Genomic DNA, 19,495 nt, shown 5'->3' with positions numbered 1-19,495 from the left:
CGCTCCCCTTGCAGTGACGCTTTTTGCTTACATCTCTTCCTTGTCCTGAAAGTACATGTCACGTTTGGATATTCTATATTCCAGAATTTTTACTTTCCCCTTGATGGTGCATATATATGTTTCTTGCTATCCAATCTTGTTGTTTGTTTGGGAAATTGGCGTGCGAACGCGAGTCTTGCCAATTTGACCTGGGTGTTTTGCGCCTTCAGAAAACTTATTCTCAAGATCTGCGATAGCTGACTGAAAACCCCCTGTACACCAGCGACAACCCCAACACTCGCACAGTGCCCACCAGCCTCTCCAACTCCAGCATCCTAGATCTACAAGCATTCTGCTTCACCAGAAGCAGCCTCCAAAGTCTCCACATCAGTCTGAGACATCCATTCCACAGTCTCCATACGCTTCACCGCACGTCATAGGGAACGGTATCCATCTGCAGCGTCAATCTCCATACGGTGCTCCTCAAGAACCCACTTACTATTCTTCTCACCCGGCGACTTACACTGCAACAAGTAGCTCAGGCCATTATCCCACAAGCGGTATGCATTTGACTGATTTCCTTGTTACTTTCTGAGTGGGGAAGAGCGGCTCAAGGAGATTGAGAGGAGGCATGAGGACGCCAAAGTCATCTCCTCTCCATGCAGTGCAGTTTCACTTGGTATTTTTGGTTAATTTTGTAAATGGAAATGGATATGGTTTTGATTTTTAAGTGGAACTTGAGGCAAAGCAACACTTGTCACCAAGGTGCTAATGTTGAATAGAAGCCCCAGATCTTATGGCAGCAACCGCACAAATGCAGCGACCTTACCCATCCATCTACCACACACCGCAGTCCAATTCTCCAGCTTCTGTCGCGTCGCCGCAAAGCCATGACCCCCATGGAAGAAACCTCTACGGCCAACCGCCCCAAATGGCATCGGGCATGTACGGCTATCCGCAATTTCCTCCCATGAACCCAGTCCACACAGCCCCGTATGCGCCTCATCCTAGCCAACAACATGCCCATCTCACATCTCAGCCCCTCCTTGTGGGCCATCAAGGTACCCCTGGCCAACTGCAACATCAACACCAACAAGCACAACAACATCCTGGCGCGGTCACAAGCAGCCCACGGATGAAATTTGATCCAACTCCTCAACAACCTACTCCTCCACAAAGAACACCACTAAACCAATCACACCAACCGCCTCCCGTATCAATCGGTGCCACTCATTCAGGGTCGGGTGGAAATAACACAAGTGCTGCTCCCGGCCCAATTCCCGCGACCACCCCGCTTGTCGTTAGACAAGATAAGAACGGAGTTCAGTGGATTGCTTTTGAATATTCGCGGGATCGCGTTAAAATGGAATACACGATTCGATGCGACGTAGAAAATATCAACATTGAAAACTTGAGCCAAGAATTCAAGACCGAAAACTGCGTGTATCCACGAGCATGCTGCTCAAAGGATCAGTACAGAGGGAATCGTCTGGTGTACGAAACCGAATGCAACGCTGTCGGGTGGGCATTGGCTGAACTTAACACTTGTTTACGCGGCAAGCGCGGCCTTATCCAAAGAGCGGTTGATAGTTGGCGCAACAGCAACCAAGACCCACGGCTGCGCAGCCGCAGAGTAAGGAGAATGGCCAAGCTTAACAACAGAAAAGCCGTTTCCGCACAACATGCCAATCACCTGACGGGACCCCCTTCTGCAGGAGTTCCTGGTAGTACTGGGTTAGCCCCCACTGGAAGTTTAAGTATGGGAGGTCCACAGCTTCATCATCATCATGCACACCCATCTGAATCAGGTACAGCACAGAGTGGAGAGGACGTTAGCGGTATGTTTCACCAAATGTGATATCTTTTCTCTATTTTATTGGAAAGCTGTTTTTTTTTTTTTTTTTTCCTGGGATGCAACCATTTATATATTCCACTTTTTCCTTCTTGTTATGGCGGATGGAGGATTTTGATGACCTTCGTGTAGATCTTCGAAAGTATTTTGGAAGCATGCAGTATTGATGTGTACTTATTTATCCTGATCTTCCTTTTTTTCTTTTTTTCTTTTGCTCTCTATCACTCTTATTCGTCAACCATGGGGGTTAGCACCTTTCATTCCTAGCATGGTGTGCTCTTTTATGTCTCGATTATCCTCATTGCCGTCATGGTAAACATTGCCAGATGATGCCAGACAGCGTAGGCTAATATTACGCCGTTCCTTTGATATTATTCGTGTATAGGCAACGCTGAATACTCGAACGGCACTCATCGCCCACTTGCCCCGCCAAACACCTACACCCAACCTGCGCCAGCCCTGGCAGACATTCGTCCTAGCCATATGTTCCATGGCTACCCAACATATCCAAATACTGCTTCTTCCAATTCCCAAACAGGCCCCTCCATGCCGCCTCCTCTACGCGACGCAGGCCTAGACCACTTAGGTCGCCATTCTACTGTTGCAACCTCCCACTCCCGCTCCGGAAGTGACGATCGCAATCTTGATAAAGCGGCTCTTTTCGGCGACCTTCCTGAGGGACGCCGGAGGAAATTTATCCTCGTTGAGGATCCGCAGCGTGGTTGCAGAGTTCGAGTTAAAGTGATGCTGGACCAGGTAGACATGAAGGAAATCCCGGACTCTTACCGCAAGTCGAATTCTGTGTTCCCGCGGACGTATTTCCCCGTACAGAGTCCGTTTGGGCGCGGTAACCGTGGTGATAGGTTCGTTGATGATGCCGGAAGTAATCGCGAAGACAGCCACGACGATGAGGAAGCAACCGTTGGTCGAACTCTGGTTCCCGTGCCCACTCTTGATGGAGAGGCGAATCTGGCAGTCCCTAGGATCGGAAGAGGCAAGCGCGATAAGGAAGTTATGCTGAACGATTTGGGATATCGCATGAGCTGGGGACAGAGCAGAGTCTTCGCAGGAAGGACTCTCTTCTTGCAGAGAGCTTGTATGTAGCCTTTTCACTTTCGCATTTTCCCAACCCCTCCTTTTCTTACGGTTGTCAGGAACTCTCTTGACTAATTGCGTCTGTTACTTTTAGTGGATGCATACCGCAACAAAATGCGCAGCACGATGATCACTGCCGGCCAAGGACTCACTTCTGTCGCACCGCATTTAGAGACCCGTGTTGGAAAGCGCAAGTGGCTAGAGCGTACCAAAAGGTCTCGGACTGCCAGTGTGCCTGGCACCCCAGCTGTTGCTACATCGTCTTCCGCACGAAACGCGGAGGAGGTAGAGAGTTAGATTTAACTTATCGAAAAAACCCAGGAACCAGGAACTCGAAATTTTAACTCTTGGTTCCCGCCAGCGGACCTGTGGATCCAACTTTATCGGTACCTGGGAACCACGAAAGTCAATACAGGCACTCACAAATCGATAAATCGACGGAGCAATTATAAACATTCCGGACATACCTATCTATCTATACCCATCTCCCACACCTGTCGAAATTTGTGTACTCGAACTATTCTGCTATTATTGGTATATACATATATTTTCTTTTTCTTTTTGTTCTTTTTCTTCTAGAACAAACATTGTTATAGTTACCTATATATACGGCGGGAGGAGGAAACTGGTTAAAAAAGGGTTATTCAAAAAGCAAAAACGGGAATATGGGAACTTTCTTTTCGAAACGAGAAGATATCATCAATGGTAGGAAACTCTTATGGGATATATATTATGTTGTTCTTCTATTATTGGCCTTTTTACCTGCCAATATTGGTAAAAAGTGCAGAGGAAGAACGGAAAAGGGAAAAGGAAAAGGAAAGGGAAAATTGGAGGTTATATTTGATTTTGATTAGTTGCCCCTTTTTCATGTTCATGTTCTTGGTCTTCTTCATTTTAATTCTTCTATTTCTTGCTCTTGTTCATTTGTTATCATATTCTTCCGTTCTATTCTTCTTTATTTTTTCCCCCGCAGCTGGGAAATGGGATATATATCTATATGGAAAGGAAAGGGAAAAGGGCCAGGAGAAAATGGGCATTTTTAACTTCTTTTCTTCAATATCTTCTGTTTTGATTTTCAAAATGTATCCTTGCTTGCATGTTTATTTATGATTCGATTCTATTTCCCTTCTTATCATTATTTTCTGGTTTTCTGCAGATATCTTTATTTGGATTCTCTCCGCTTGATATCATTCTACCATGTTTTAGTTGTGAACATCTTCTCCCATGTGCCTTGTGCGGTGTCTGTTACATTATCTTGATATTCTTGATACTATTGCCTGCATTCCATACTTCATTATACTTTCACTTTCATTTTCCTTTCTTTTACCGATTCGTAAGAGATTGGGAATGATACTCGGAACTGGATCTTGAGAATGAGAAACCAGGTTGAACATTACCTGATACAACCCCTCTCGATACGGCCCTTGTTACTTATGCATATCGATTTCCCTGGGGGGTTTCTTTTTCTTTTTCTTTTTTTTTTTTTGGCACCACCGCACTTCGTTAATATGGGAAGGCATACCTGAGTACAAAGTGGCCAAGTTTGTGGTGTTAAAGGGCCTCCTCCGGCTTGCCGTCTATCTCACTCCACAAGTCGCATAGAAAACGAGTATAAATAACCATCACTCAAGAGACACTAGGAGAGGGTGCATAAAATAACTATGTGGGAATGCTCCCATTTCGCATGCTGATTGCAAATATTGCTGCAACATTTGGCAACTTGTGCTTCCACTGTAGTTTCCAAGATCTGTCTGTAGGCACAATGCAACTTTGCGAAATCAACCAAGTCGAGGATATCAGTTGCCTCTATGTGGTGAAAATGATCCTGATCCGCCTCTGCAAGGAGACCCTTGAGGCGTTTCGCGTTGTCATTGCATCTCGCGTCTCAATTTCCCGGATCCCATTTCCCTCCTCCATCATGTCAGCAGTTCCTACTATTTCACAAGCACGCTGCTCTACATAGACTGGTGGCGAGTTTGCCACCGCCAAAAAAAATAATAAAATAATAAAAAAGCAAGGATCTCAGCTGTCACTGAGTTCCGAGTTCCGAGTTCCATGATCTCTTTTTCGGTATACCCGTGGCCGATTTATTCGAAAACGAAGTCCATGAACTGGGCTAGCGATATGTCTGCTTTGACGTCGAGGAGTTATGTCGTGTCGTGTCCTGTCCGGGCGGCTGCAGTCGAGGCCAAATCCTGCATCAACATCGAGAAGTAGCCTGATGGCATGCACAATAAAGCTTTTCTGCTTACTCTGGATAATATCATTATATGCAGGTTGTGGCAAAGATTCCCAATCCCAATGCTGGCCTTCCTCACTTCGCTGTTGCTAGTGAAGTGGCGACAATGGAGTTTGTACCTTCCCATTCTCCCCTTAGAGTCCGTTGAGAGTGTTCAGGCAGGGGAGCAAAAAAAAAAAGAAAAAAGGAAGAAAAGAAGAAAACATTTGATCAGTGACAGCAACTTTCCTGAACGTGACTTTGTTGCTAGGCGGAACTCTAATACAAAACACTCCAGCTCGCAGTATAAGGACAAAACAAAAAATGATAAAAGAAGGAGAAGAAGAAGAAGAAGAAAAGAAAAGAAAAGAAAAATTATGATAATTACTCACACGCTGGACAAATCCTAGTGCTGAGAGCAATACATAACTGTTCATCATACCCAAAGCTTTTATTGCCACCCTATATCCGCATCTCAGTTCTGCAAATGCTGGAAAATCGATCTCATACTTCGCACCGCCCCACCAATTAGTCCTCCCCCTCTGAGAGTTTTGCCGGGACCACCTCCGGAGGAAGGTCTAGGTGGTGCGGCGCTACTCGTAGGGTGTGTACCCCACATGGAGCCGGAGGTGCGCACCTCACTATCAGCGGGGAAGAGGCTTACATTTCTGGGGTTCCGCACGGCGAGAGGATTGACGCCAACGTCGATGGTTCCCCAGAGTCCGTCTTTAATGGACCTGCCAACCATCTGGGACTCTATTATTGGGTTATCGCCTCCCCGAAACCCCAGCCTGAAAAGACCATCTCTGTCATTTTGTGTCCATCGTTGCCTGTTCGCCGTGTACGGAGCTGTGTCCTCTACAGTTTTAAGGACTGATTGGTCGAAGTACAACTGGCCAACGTGAGAAATGGTGCCACCGCTGATAGTATCGTTTTTGAGTCGCGTGGCTCCGTGGTGAATAATTACTAAAATGAGGTTTTAGTTGGTTAACTTTGTTGCGTTTCAAGGAGATTTAGATTCTTGAGGGAAAGGGGGTCAAACTTACTGTGTAGATGATTGGCACGTCCGGTGTAGTGACCCGGGACAAGAGAGATAAACGAGGCCGTGCCGTTCTTAGCGGTTGGCTGGATCCCCCGCAGGGCATTGTTATAAATCTCGGAGGGATTGCCGTCACCATTTCCAGGAGCCACGACACCAGTGTAGACGCCCTAAGATGCGTAAAGAAGAGTTATATATTTAGTGCAGGAAGAAAAGGTCTCATGTTTAGTTGCGGCGGTTCTCACAGTGGAATTGCAGCCCCATAACTCCACAAATGCATCTGGGACGGGTTGGCAGTTCGACACATCTATAACGTTGATATCAAGGTAGAGGACAATGCCAGGCTCCACTTTACCACCTCGTCCTGAACGGATATCTTCACGGATAAGTTCGCCCCCAACCCCTATTGATACTCAGTAACCTTCACTATCCGCCAAAAGAGAAGCTGGAGAAACAAAATAAAATGAACTCTCACAATAAGGCCCCTCAGTGACTTCGGGATCCAGAACACAGCCAGCCTGACGGCCAAAAATCTCTGCATCAAGACTGCGATCGCGGCGAGCGAGAGGGCTATATCCAACCTGTTCTCGAAGCTCATTCAAGCGGGCATGCCTTCTGTCGGCTTGGTGGCTGATCCAACCACGCTTCTCGAGCTCGTTCGTGCATTCGAAAACACCTCGTCTTGCAGGATGTTCAAGATGATGTAGACGCCGGTGAACATCTGGCTCGAGGGATTCGCCAGGATGAGAAAAGCTGCTGGTGGCTAGAAGAACAAGCACAAGTGCGAGGAAAAAGATCTGCATGGCGAAATCTTCCGCGGGAGGTCGAAGGTAAACTGCCTCCGAAGGAAATCTAGTGGCAATCTCGAGTGGGCACCCCTGGATCTATATGAGATTCCTGGCCGGTCATCTCATGAGGCTAATGGAGATCAGCTGAGATATTCCAATGAGTCGTGAAAGCTCGGAATGACGAAGGTTCTGTGGGGGGCCAAATCTCCAATCAATAATCTCATTTGCTTTCGGACTTTGAAAGATTTGATCCATGTCCGATTCAGCACTCGGCAGACGAATGTGATGATGGCATTGGACATCCGATTTAGTAGTCGAAACTGCGGGGGGTTTCATCCGTAATCTCCTCACTCTACACGAGAGCATTGGCAAAACAATTGCTTGGATTTGCTTGGCTTGCAAGGCGAAGTTCAGAAAACTACAGAGTGAGTTAGTTACATATTCCCTTCTCGGCAAGGAAGCGCAAGGGAAAGAAATTGTAAAGGAGAAACGACGAACCCCAAGAACAAGGCACCCTCCCTTCAAAATGGCAGGAAAGCACAGCGTCTTGATTGTCTGGAAGCCGCAGCGGTTGAGTTGGGGCTGAACATGAGCATGACAGCATGGGATTCGCGCCTGTTTGAGCTAGAACGCAGCCAAGAGCGAAGAATCGTGGCAGCTCATAGCAACAGGGATAAAATTCTTGTCAAGGATCTGGGATCTGGATGTGGGCATGGATATGCATTCCATTTAAATACCCCCAAAGAGCACAGCACACCCGTATCTAGGTATGTATACACCGCTTTACTGGCACAGATCATACCACAGCACCCTTATTCTTCTAGATTTGATGGATATTTCTGGCGGTCCTACATAGCTTTTCTTCATATGGAGATGTCAACCCAACGCTCTCGTCCATGAGCCCTTCTGATACTGGCTCAACTACATGCATTCCTGGCGTCGACATATGACCCGTCAAGTGATCCATTTGAAGGGAATTGGTTAAGCGAAGCAATGTATGCATGTAGGTAACTACACGAAAATACCGATAGACTCAGGCAGACTGGTACATGCACAGGTGCATGCCTCGTACATACATGCTGGATTAATCCACATTGATATATCTGGATTGGTCAGCTGGTTGTTGACCTTTTCTCATCGCACGAAGTACAGGACAATCGCCGTGGGAGATTGGCAGATACTCATCCATTCAAGTCGTTGAATACGTCCGGGTAATAAGATGTATGGATGAAGGGTGGCTACAGCTGTATGCTGTCGTGAGAGGTGAGATTTTCGGAATTTCCTTCTTGACAATACTAGCACTGGGCGGCTAATTGTGTGATGAAGATTCAGAGAAAAAAAGAAAAGAAAAAAAGGACAAAAACAAATAAAGAGCTGTTTTCAAGAATGTGCAGGAGCAAAGGTTAGTTCATCAGCCAACACAACGCAACCCCCAACACATATAATTACTTATCCAGGAAGTCCTCCTTAGCTTTGCAGAGAATCGAAATAAGCTTTTTTTACTACCCCCTGCAGGAAACGAAGATTCGTGGAAAACAAGGCTGATGAAGATTTGAAGTGTATCTCTTCCAAGCAATGTCTGTCTACAGTCCACCTCACAGATTGGACTGCAACAGCAAGACAAATCTCTGCTTAGGGATTCTAGCTGGGAATTACTATTCATTGCTGGCATTGACATTTTGGCGAGTGCAGTTGATATTAACAAGTCTTTGGTTTCAATGAACATCAACCAAAATATAAATATCATGAAACAATGTCGATCCCATCAACGGTTTCAAGTTGTCAAGAGACAGGCGTGGATCAGCAACCAAATTGATTTCAGCGCGCCAAAAGGCCCTACTGCTACGTGCGGTTCTTGAGCAGTGTCCAGTAGTTTTCCTACGACCTATGCTCTGTTTGCTAACAATTACCGACTCCTTGGTAGTTGCATGCTACACATCAAATATGTGGTCTCCCGGACCAATTGTTATGTTGGCTTGTGTGAAAATGTTGGGTTGCATAGCATTTGCTAGCAGCAGTGGGTGGACGGAGGTAGCTTCTCCGGATGCTTTACATCACAATAAATATCAAGTCGTTCGGTCCGTTATCTAGTTTCTACAGTTTTTTTCTATTCTTATTTTATTCTTTATATTCCCCCCCTATTATCTACGCCTCCAATGACAAGATAACTTCAAACTCAAAGCCAATCGCATAAGGCTCAGTATGGTTTGGCTCTTCAGAGCCATTCTCTTCTTCCCTCTGGTATGCTCAGTTGTTTCTGCGCAATGTTCTACGCCCGCCCAACGCAAAGCATGGTACGCAAATTCTTCTCCTTTAACTGGACGAACAGCGTACTCTACGCCTTTTTTTCGTTTTTTTTTTATATCTATGGGAACTAATTGCTAATAAAACTTCAGGCACACTTTGAGCAACGATGACAAACTAGCATATATCAATGCCGAACTATGTTTGATGAAATTACCGGCGAAGACTAGCATGGAAGGCGTAATAACACGGTTTGATGATTTTCAAGCTCTCCATGTGCATGGGGCATATATGACACATTTTGTCGTATGTCACACCTACGCCACCAAGCGCTGATACAACTGTCGTTCGAAGCCGATGGCTAATTCTTGATATATCGCTTAGGGCGCATTTCTTCCGTTCCATCGTTTGATGACATATGCTCATGAGACTGCGCTTCGAGAAGAATGTGGTTATAAAGGCTATCAACCGTGAGTTCTGATCCATTTGTGCGTGTCCATCCGAAAACATGCCCATAAGGGCTTTGGTCTAATAATTCCCTATTCTCTCACCTCTAACACATCCCCGCAACATGAACTTCTAGTTTTTGGTATGAACAAAAGGATGCAGGGAGGTTTTCCTCATCCGATGTTTTTGATCCCATCTATGGTTTTGGTGGCAATGGGTCCGACGAGGAAGGGGGGTGTATCACAGACGGCCCATTCGCAAACTATACAAGTCCGTTTGGACCCGGCTATGAACTTACAGTTCAGTGCATTGACCGAAAATTCGACGACGACGTCAGCTCATTCACGTCCCGGAATCAGGTAGATTACTGTATCTCTCAACCTGACTGGATTTCGACATGGCAGTGCATCGAAGGGAACCCTCATGCTGGAGGCCACAATGGTGTTGGGGGCCAGGTGGGTTTTAATACCCCAATTTGGAAAATCATGTGCGAGATAAATCTAATAGGACAAAAAAATGTCATCAGATGGCCAGAGGTGGATCCAGCCCGGGTGATCCGCTCTTCTACCTTCATCATGCCTGGATCGACAAACTGTGGTGGGATTGGCAGTCCAAAGACCTTCCGGCAAGATTGTCTGAGATGGGTGGCACTAATCTGATGCGTAAGGATTCTGGATTCCGGCCCCCTCCACCGGAGTATCCGTAAGTGCTTCCTTCCATTTTGTTGAATGAGATTATGGGAAAACTGACTGTAAAAAAAAAAAAAATTGGCGGTGATAGGCAACCTGGAGCAATGCCTGGTGACCCAGGAGATACCACCACGCTAAATCACGTTCTATTCATGTTTGGAATTATGGAAAATAAGATCATTGCGGATGTCATGAACATTCACGGGAGTTTCTTATGTTACGAATATATAGAGCCGAAAGTACAGTAGTTGAATCGGATCTTTCCGATCAGTTCACTTAAGGACCACGAAGTAGACGAAATTTAGCTATATTATTAATTAGTTCATGGTAGAAAGTAACTAGCGAAACCTCATAATTTACTTACGTTATTTTAAAGAGGTCATAATAGGAGGCAATAACCAAATTACAGATGCAGCCACATGTTGACTCCTGAATATATTCCAGCATGCTTGTCGTTTCCCAAACTTCCTTGGGCAGTTTCAATGCATGATGCAAACCAAGGGGTATTAAACTACCTGTTTGATTCGCTGCTACGTCTCTGTGGAAGAAATTCTCCAAGCCGTATCAGTATTTTCGAATCTTCCATCATTTCCTAGGGCTTGACAATCACGTGGTAATTGGACCCTAATTGATGTAGCCCTATGTTGCTTGTGCCATCGTTGACTTCCAAGTCCTTAATTGCTAGTATCCTATTGATTGAATTACGGACGCCACGCTCCTGAAAACGATCGAGGTGGGGACGTAACGCAATTGATTCTAGGTGCTGAAAAGGCCTTTACTAGTAATGATTCAAAATAGTTCTACCAAGCTCCAAACCTCACAGGTTCCCCGGATCGCCTGGGGCAAGATTATCCAAAAATTTCTCTCAAATCCTCCCACACCTGATTCCCTGGAATTTTCTCATTTTTCGATCTTGGCAGAAGTGCCACGGATTGCACATTGCTCAAATTCCCATCTACAACCTATGCACCATGGCTTCCTCTCTAGCTGCCGCGTCAGCAACCAGGACTGACTACCAACTTCAGTCGCGGGCATCATTATATACGGCAATATCGTCTTCATAGCTAACACAAGCCAACAGGATTCACGCGTCAGCCTTGGCTTGACAAAATCCAAGATTTATCAAGTTGAGAACGGCCCTCTAGTTAGCGGCTTTTGGGCCGATTTCACGCCCTACAAGGACTTCCAGCAGGTTTGATGTCTCGTATCGCCCTTTATGTTGAGTGTCTCCGTGCCGGCCAGCTTTTCGAACGTTTTCGGGCTCTTCTTTCTGTTCTGGAAATTTAAGTCATTGCTTGCGTCTCGCTCATCATTACGCACACCGGCCATGCTACTAACCAAGCTGTATGACATTATACCTAGCTTTTGCTATTTAGTTTTAGGGACCAACATAGGCACACTTGTAGTATAGGGTTCAAAAAATGGCAATCACTAATTCTAGATGAGAAGGGGAAGGCTGGCGGAGATAAGGCAGGCAGGAAGATGGTGCTAGCTAGGATTTCCGGATCCTATGTAGCGAGAACTGACTGACACTCCGGTGAGTCAACACATACGGTATTCATATTCCACATGATGCATCTGTCTCTGTTAAAATCGGAGACACATTAAGTTGCTCCTGCTGGTGCCCTTCAGCTGATAAATCATCCCTACTGTTATTCTGTATTACGGGTTGTCGTTTTGGCAAAGTTGCAAACCAGTGATACCTCTCCTCACTATATTTTTCTGCAGTTGATTGAGTGGTGGCAGTTCATCTTCGGCGGTTTCCGCGAGTTCCAGAGCGCAGACTCGTTCGATGGGATAGAGGAGCACGAGGTTGATGAGCTGGGATGGACGAATCATTCGGTCATGATATTTTGGAGGGGGGAATGCTGTCAGTTTCTTAATTCGATAATATATCTAATTCAATAACATGAGTGTCAACATTACCATCTTTAGACTGTTTAACTCTATATATCAACTGGTCTCACCACTACAGCTGCATCAACTTCAACTTATATCGTAATCATTTCTAACACTTTATATAAAAAGCTATTTATTTTATCTATTGATTGTGATTCTCAAATGATCTGCTACATTCAAATGTGGCCCATTTTTATGAATTAGAAAGCCAGTACAACCTCAACAGGGCAGACAGGAAGATGATATCGGATACCTGTATGTTACAACTTATAGTTGAGTTAGATTTGCTGCAGATGCTACTATTTGGCAAATAATGCAGTTTGCGGTTATAGTGAAGGTCCTCTCTATGGGGAATATAGAGAATTGCACCTGGTTAATAGGGTCCAGCGTCCCACTTTCGTTCCATACATTTTAGCTCGGGGGCTGAGCCCATGAGGTAACCTGGTTCGATAGTTATTCTTTCGGCCCCAGCCAAGTAGAATGGAAAAGGTAAAGAATAAGCCGAACAATTTCGAATTATGAATTTCCTGTTGTGTCGTAATGGGTCTCACAAGCATCGTACTTACAGCGTAGGTGTCCATCACGAAGAAATGGGTATAAGAAATAATAAATGCACTTGCGTATCGACGAGAAAGAAGTAGAGTTCTATAGTTTATAGTTAACTCATCTCTGATCACCTCATCTGCTGCCATTGCTTCTAACTAAGCTACGCATTCCGCATTCTCGTTGGGCAGAAATTCGAGCTTTGGCAGGGTTGCTGCTATTTTTAACCCAGATTATTGCTTGTTTCAAGCCATTATGCCCCTAAACTTTTGTTCCTCAGCCCTCGCACCCACGTTCGACGTAGGCCGTACATGCATACTGCATACTCCGTGCTGCATACAGACATGGCTGTACTCCCCTGCCACTGTGCGGCCAGAGCCGGTTGGCCGGCCCACGGGCAACTCCAACAGCCTAAGTAAACAATAATTATCAAATCTATAACAATCATTCCATCCCCAAAACAGATCATCCGAGCGCTACCGCATAGTAGATATACTGGACGAGGAGACCCCATTGACAAATTGACGAAATTTGACCATTTGAACAATTAACGCTGGTGGCCTGGTGGCATCCGAAAGATAGTTCGTTCTCCTCTTCCTGTTCCAGCCCATCTTGTTCCCGCCCGTGTGTGTACTGTTACATCCATAGCAGTTGATTTCGTTACTGTGGTACATAGTGCCTCGCAATCCACAACCACTCCCGGTCGTCTGCACTTTTACTGATGTGACAGACATTGGACATATATCCAGTCTCTGCTATCCATCCAGCTACATCCTCGAGGGCCCTGTGTTGGGGTCTTGGGCAAATTGAATTGGTCCCATCCTTCGTTAGCCTAAGTTCCTCTCTCCCTTGTCGCTTGGAACGGCCGCAGGGTCACAACAACGCCGATCTAAGACACTTGGATGCCTCAGGAATTTAGCACCTGGTCGCGGCTCAGCGTCCTCGGATCCAGCGTATTTATTCTAGTAAGCCCCGGACAGATTGGGTTTCTTCCTATCGTCCCTTTTTATCTCACCAGCCGTGCTCGGTCACCTGCCGCTTTATAAGCTAGAACAGAATCACAGACTATCTTAGAATTAAACTCTCCATCATTCCGGTTGCTGTCCTGCGTAAACCCCTTTGCCACACTCTGGGCACCCAGCAAGAGCAGTTCGAAGTGCAAAACGTTAAGGAGGGTCAGAACACAGCCTTGAACCCTTCCAACCACGCCGCCAGCCTCTTATGTGTTGTCACTCCCCGCAGCAATAGTAACAATCGGTCGCTTCGTCGCCTATCTCCCACCACTGCATCGTGCAACACTCATAGCAACGCTCTGCCTCGTCATCGTCCCCTAATTGAAACCGGCCCTGGCTCGGTATCACCTTTTTTTGATTGGTGTGGCGGCGGACCTGGCGGAGGCCTGGTTGGCACGAAAATCTTAACCACGGCAAATCTGAAACCTCTCTCTGTTGATTCGCTTGGCGCTGGAAACCAGCCCCAAACGTATCGAATTTCAAACCTGGGACTCCTCCGTGAACCAGAACTCTACTCCACATGGCTTACCGTTTCCAGAATGATGCTGGCGACGATGTCACCCATCATGAGCCCATAGCTCGCAGCCAGATATCGCCGCAGGCTTCTTCTCAACCTTCGTTCTACGGCGATCATCCACATCCTTCTCCGTCCTCTAATTCACCCAATTCCCCTCTCTTAGTCACTCGTTTACATCCTGCTGCACATCCAGATAGCGCCTATAGCAAGCTGCGAACTCAGCGAATCGGGGGATCTCAAGATCCCCACCCACCATCTTCCTTCGCCTCCGCCGTTTACCATACCGTCCCCGATTCCATACCGCACCCTCACCCCCAAAGAAAAGCGGTGGATTCACGGGACCCGGGCTATACCCAATCTTCGCGGACAGCATCGACAGCCACTCCTGGAAGAGGTGATTGGGGCGCCGCTGCATCCGGCGCCGGAATCGCGGGTATCGCTGTTGGAGGAACACATTCGCCAAACGAACACCAGCGTGGACTCGACACCATGGCAGGCGGACAGGATAGCATGGAACAGAACTTATACTACTATGGACCGCCTAGACGTGGTGGGCACGGACATACAATGGGCTCAGATGACCCCTATGCTTTTTCTCCTAGAGAAACTGGCCCCATGGGCCCCTCTCGACCTCTAGGTGCCTATGACCCATATTCGTCTAATGTCGGTTTAGGTTCATCAATGGATGACCCTGGACAAATTACACCGGGCCAAAGAAGCCTGTACTCGAACAACAATGGGTACCATCAATCAACCCAGCATGGAGGTGCGGGGGCCTACTATGACGACCCTTATCCACGACCTCACCATAACTCGTGGGGACCTGTGAATCCCGAGATTATTAACCCTAATGATATCATCGATGACGGAGACGATGGTTTCATGCCAGAGCCCAAGAGACGATCAATGCTAAGCCTTGGGAAAAACTCTAGTAACAACAGCCTTCCTGCTACAGGTGCAGCTGCTGTTGGCGGGGGAATGCTGGGAAACATTTCGGGACGTACAGATGGTGGTGGTGGAAAACCCAATTTCAACGCTGTCACTGTTGAGAAGAGTGAATGGCTAAATAACCAAAAGCATGGGAAGAAAAAGATGAAATGGATTGTGACTGTTATAATCGCCCTAATATTGATCGGTGGTATCGCCGGTGGTATCGTCGGTGGCATTTTGGGTTCTCGAAAGAGTAACTCAGGCAGCGGCGGCGCTGGACAGTCAGCTGAGGACGATAGACAAGCAAACGGGGACCTTGGGATAGGGTCAGCGGAGATCAAGAAGCTGATGGCAATGGAGGGCTTGCACAAAGTTTTCCCAGGGATGGACTATACCCCCTGGGGCACGCAATACCCGTTATGCCTCAAGTACCCTCCTAGTCAAAATAACGTTACTCGCGACATGGCCGTTCTCTCTCAGTTAACGAACACGGTTCGCCTTTACGGTACTGACTGCAACCAGACAGAGATGGTTTTACATGCGATTGACCGGCTGGAACTGAAAGATATGAAGCTTTGGCTTGGCGTTTGGATTGATACAAACACCACCACCAACGAGCGCCAGATCAAGCAGCTATACAAGATTGTCAGAGAAGCAAAAGACAAATCCATCTTCAAGGGGGTTATCGTCGGCAACGAAGTTCTTTTTCGCGCCAAAAACAGCGAACCAGCTGCTACCACGATCGCCACACTGTCAAAATACATGCAGGAAGTCAAGTCCCAGCTCAAGGCTATGGGTGCTGATATGCCTGTTGCCACCTCTGATCTGGGCGATGACTGGACCCCTGAACTAGCTAGGGTAGCCGATGCCGTTATGGCGAATGTGCACCCGTTCTTCGCGGGTGTGCCGGTCAAGGACGCGGCCAGTTGGACATGGACGTTCTGGCAGGGTCACAACGTGCCCCTGACGAAAGGCACCAATACTCCGCAAATAATTTCTGAAGTTGGCTGGCCTAGCGGCGGAGGCAACAACTGTAATCCCAATCCGTGTCCTAGTAAAACTGCTGGTTCCATTGCCGGAATTACTGAGTTAAACCAGTTCATGGCGGATTGGGTGTGCCAGAGCCTGTCGAATGGGACGGATTATTTTTGGTAAGTTTACTTTTTTTTTTATTGTTTTCTTCTTTTCCTTTCATCTTCACTGTCTATCCCGGTTATCCCTCATGTCTTCCTCCTTACCTGTATTTCGCTTCCGCACAGGGGCCTCAGCTTTACAAACACATCCCCGAACAATCGTACGTTCTAACGATTCAACATGAAAACAGGTTCGAAGCTTTCGATGAGCCCTGGAAAAGTGTATTTAACGAACCCGAACTAAATAAGGAATGGGAAGATAAGTGGGGTCTCATGGGTCCTGACCGCGCCTTGAAGTCGGGCTTGAAAATCCCCGATTGCGGCGGTAAGACCGCTACTTAAAATCTGGAAGAAGGGAAGTGGAAACGAACTATCGTCCTTCCTTTTTCGTTCCATTTTTTTTCTTGATTTAATATATTCGTATATCTCTCTCATAGGGAATTGCGTTCTTTCTTTTTTATTATTTATTCTCTTTTTCATCCTTGTTATTGAATAAATGAACTCGGGAAACGAAGCCACCAAAACTTTTACGTCCGCAACCCAAATGTGCAGATCCCTCTATCCTTTTTCTCCCATCCCCCTTTACAGCTGCACATATGGTTTTCTTCCTCTCCTCTTTTTCTTCCTCTTCCAGCTGGGCATGCGATATTGCGCGTTATTCAGAATCTGTTGTATCATGAAGATCAACCCCCCTCCCACATCTTACCCACCCCACTCCATATTCTCTAAAGCCTCTCTCTCTAGCCCTCAGCATCCTTTTTGTTTATTGTATAGCCATTTTTCAATAGCTTTTGTACCATTTTGTTCTCTATTCTATTCTTCATTCTCCCAAGCCAAAACCACGGCATTTATTTCTTCCTTCCTTTTGCTACAGGGTGGTGTATGTTTGTGGCTGCTTACTTGTATCTTTATAGCTCATCTTGTATTCCTCCGCACTGCTGACCATAGTCTTACCTTACATCATCAGTATTGGTCTGTTTTTGTCTTAGATGTGCTGGATTTGTTACATTTTTTGCTTCCTATCCTCTTTCATTTCTCTCCCTTTGTTTTATTTTTGGTTTTCTTTTCTTTTCCTCTTTTCTTCTCTTCTCTTCTCTTTTCTTTTTTGTTATTTTTGGCCAACACCAGTTTTGATTGGAGGAATACCTAGTATCTCGCGTTATACGAATGAAGAGGAAATCAGGGGAAATCGGCGAAGAACAGATAACTAGAGAATTTCCTACCGTTTGGCTTTGGATATGGGTTTTTGTTAGAACAGTTGGGTATTATCGTGTTCTTATTTAATATCCATCCAATAGATGTTGTACCTAAGAGCAATTTTATAATTAAAAGAAATAACTTCTATCTTATTTACGTTTATGATGCCTTCTGCCATTTCACCCCGGGATAATTTTTTTTATTGTTTTCGATAGAGCCCATACCATTGAGTATCCCCCCTAATTCATCCTTCCTTTCCCTTCCGCCTCCACTACCCCCGCGTCCATGACTATATATATACTACTAGTACATAAATCATCTCATGATGATGACGCACGAAGGGCCTAGATGTGCTATTATTTTCTAATCGGGTTAGCCCACTGCATAATGATTACATTGACCTTACGTCAAGCAAAATAGCTTCCGAGAGACCCTATGTATGTGCGGGACAATGAGCCTTGGCGAACCGATGTTCTCTTGGAATGGGTATTTAAGAGGGAGACTGTTGCTTCCATCCTGTTTTTCACCCTTGGAATGGACAGAATTGGCATTAAAATATTTTCCGTTTTCTTAGAAACCTGCTACGCGGATTGGAAGGAAACATAGGATCATCATTACTCCAACACAAACAGGATGGCCTTGTTTAGAGACATGGCGGGCATTCCGCCATTGACTGCCTCGACCACCGATAGTGTCCTGATCATCATCGATTCGCAAAACGAGTATGATACCCTGTTCTGAACACTTCTCTTCTCATTCTTTTTTCTTTTCTTTTCTCTCTCCCCTTTCTATTATTCCAAAAAAAGAAGCGGAAATAATAGAAATTACATATATGCATCGTCCTATGTGAAACCATATCTGACTTCCTGTTATCCTGAAATAAAATTATAGATACGCGAACGGACTTTTGAAAGTCGACAATGTCGACAAACGCCGCGTGGTTATTAAATCGCTCCTCGAAAAATACCGTGCCACGGTCAAGACCACAGGCAAACAGAACCTTGTTCATATTGTCCATCAGACCGCCGCTGATGCGCCTATATTTACTACCGGCACGCCATTGGCGGACGAATTTGATGAGCTAAAGCCCTGGGAAGGCGAGAAGGTTTGTATCCATCTCGATCTGACACATTTTTTGCTGGGAATGTTTCACGTTCGACATCGCAAGTCGGAGAGGCGGCAGTGTCTGATGGCGCTGACATTTCGATGTCTATGAATAGGTTATCACCAAAAAATTTCCCAACGCCTTTGCGGAGACAGCCCTTCACGAATACTTGCAAAGCCTGGGTGCTAAAAAAATCGTGCTAGTGGGGTATATGGTGGGTTGGACTGATACATGATCTCCCCTTTCGGAAGCCAATACCTTGAAAATATCGATTTGTCCACTTGAGCACTAACTTGCATCACCACGCAACCCCCAGGCACACGTCTGCGTATCTACCACAGCTAGACGAGCTGCCGAGCTTGGTTATGATACCGTCGTCGCTCAGGATGGAGTTGGGAGTCGTCCTCTCGGCGAATATTCAGGCGATGAAATCACCAAGGTAGGTTCATGCTCTTTTCCTGCCACGCGTGGATATATCGATTATTGTAGTGCTTTTTCAGGTTCTTTGCTGATAGCCATATGTAGGTTGCATTGTTGGAAGTAGCGGACTTCTTCGGCACGTTGGTATGGAGCAAGGACATCAGCTGAGAGAGTTTGGGTCTTCATTTTCACCTTCATTAGGTTGAGCTATCTCCAACGGCTCGGGGGTGTTCTGGTGAGGTGATGCAGCACATATGTCAATTCATATTTTTAATGTATTTAAAGAAAATTCAGCCGAACAGGTTATTTGTAGCTAGATCGTCGCTACACATCCGGGTTGACCCCCTTTGTCAATTGCATTACCAACGAACTCTTTCGGCTCCCTGT

The 19,495-nt window shown here is 46.1% G+C and overlaps 7 protein-coding genes across 7 annotated transcripts in view; 5 read left to right on the top strand and 2 right to left on the bottom strand.

Annotated features, from left to right (window-relative positions):
* The window catches only part of HCBG_08927 (uncharacterized protein), a gene marked incomplete at both ends in the record, with an annotated part of 3,836 nt that extends 613 nt beyond the window's left edge, over positions 1–3,223 (top strand). The window contains 5 exons of the mRNA XM_045435976.1: positions 263–539; positions 584–658; positions 762–1,817; positions 2,217–2,927; positions 3,021–3,223. Of these exons, the coding sequence (XP_045283298.1) occupies positions 263–539; positions 584–658; positions 762–1,817; positions 2,217–2,927; positions 3,021–3,223 (2,322 nt within the window). The remainder of the gene's footprint in view (positions 1–262; positions 540–583; positions 659–761; positions 1,818–2,216; positions 2,928–3,020) is intronic.
* Positions 3,224–4,688: 1,465 nt separating this feature from the next.
* Positions 4,689–5,143, top strand: HCBG_08926 (uncharacterized protein; the record flags this gene model as incomplete). The annotated part of the gene is made up of 2 exons (XM_045435975.1): positions 4,689–4,846; positions 4,945–5,143. The coding sequence occupies 2 exons, from the start codon at positions 4,689–4,691 to the stop codon at positions 5,141–5,143; spliced, it is 357 nt and encodes a 118-aa protein (XP_045283297.1).
* Positions 5,144–5,619: 476 nt separating this feature from the next.
* On the bottom strand, positions 5,620–6,986 carry HCBG_08925 (uncharacterized protein; the record flags this gene model as incomplete). The annotated part of the gene is made up of 4 exons (XM_045435974.1): positions 5,620–6,110; positions 6,191–6,353; positions 6,429–6,586; positions 6,659–6,986. 4 exons carry the CDS (start codon positions 6,984–6,986, stop codon positions 5,620–5,622), a joined length of 1,140 nt encoding a protein of 379 aa, XP_045283296.1.
* Positions 6,987–9,173: 2,187 nt separating this feature from the next.
* HCBG_08924 (uncharacterized protein) lies at positions 9,174–10,631 on the top strand (the record flags this gene model as incomplete). The annotated part of the gene is made up of 6 exons (XM_045435973.1): positions 9,174–9,265; positions 9,368–9,521; positions 9,600–9,685; positions 9,799–10,117; positions 10,189–10,364; positions 10,583–10,631. The coding sequence occupies 6 exons, from the start codon at positions 9,174–9,176 to the stop codon at positions 10,629–10,631; spliced, it is 876 nt and encodes a 291-aa protein (XP_045283295.1).
* Positions 10,632–11,372: 741 nt separating this feature from the next.
* On the bottom strand, positions 11,373–13,527 carry HCBG_08923 (uncharacterized protein; the record flags this gene model as incomplete). Its single annotated transcript, XM_045435972.1, has 7 exons — positions 11,373–11,415; positions 11,529–11,693; positions 12,018–12,247; positions 12,469–12,503; positions 12,817–12,895; positions 13,134–13,204; positions 13,290–13,527. The coding sequence occupies 7 exons, from the start codon at positions 13,525–13,527 to the stop codon at positions 11,373–11,375; spliced, it is 861 nt and encodes a 286-aa protein (XP_045283294.1).
* A 799-nt stretch (positions 13,528–14,326) lies between these two features.
* Positions 14,327–17,249, top strand: HCBG_08922 (endo-beta-1,3-glucanase; the record flags this gene model as incomplete). The annotated part of the gene is made up of 2 exons (XM_045435971.1): positions 14,327–16,404; positions 16,578–17,249. The coding sequence occupies 2 exons, from the start codon at positions 14,327–14,329 to the stop codon at positions 16,726–16,728; spliced, it is 2,229 nt and encodes a 742-aa protein (XP_045283293.1).
* Positions 17,250–18,108: 859 nt separating this feature from the next.
* HCBG_08921 (uncharacterized protein) lies at positions 18,109–19,417 on the top strand (the record flags this gene model as incomplete). Its single annotated transcript, XM_045435970.1, has 5 exons — positions 18,109–18,305; positions 18,475–18,688; positions 18,804–18,902; positions 19,005–19,127; positions 19,214–19,417. The coding sequence occupies 5 exons, from the start codon at positions 18,217–18,219 to the stop codon at positions 19,274–19,276; spliced, it is 588 nt and encodes a 195-aa protein (XP_045283292.1).
* Between the last annotated feature and the right edge of the window lie 78 nt (positions 19,418–19,495).

The sequence above is a fragment of the Histoplasma capsulatum genome (assembly GCF_000150115.1).
Source record: "Histoplasma capsulatum G186AR genomic scaffold supercont2.19, whole genome shotgun sequence".
Taxonomy (NCBI): Eukaryota; Fungi; Ascomycota; class Eurotiomycetes; order Onygenales; family Ajellomycetaceae; genus Histoplasma; species Histoplasma capsulatum.
Note: the sequence above shows the minus strand (reverse complement) of the source record. Positions and strands in the feature narration are given on the sequence as shown.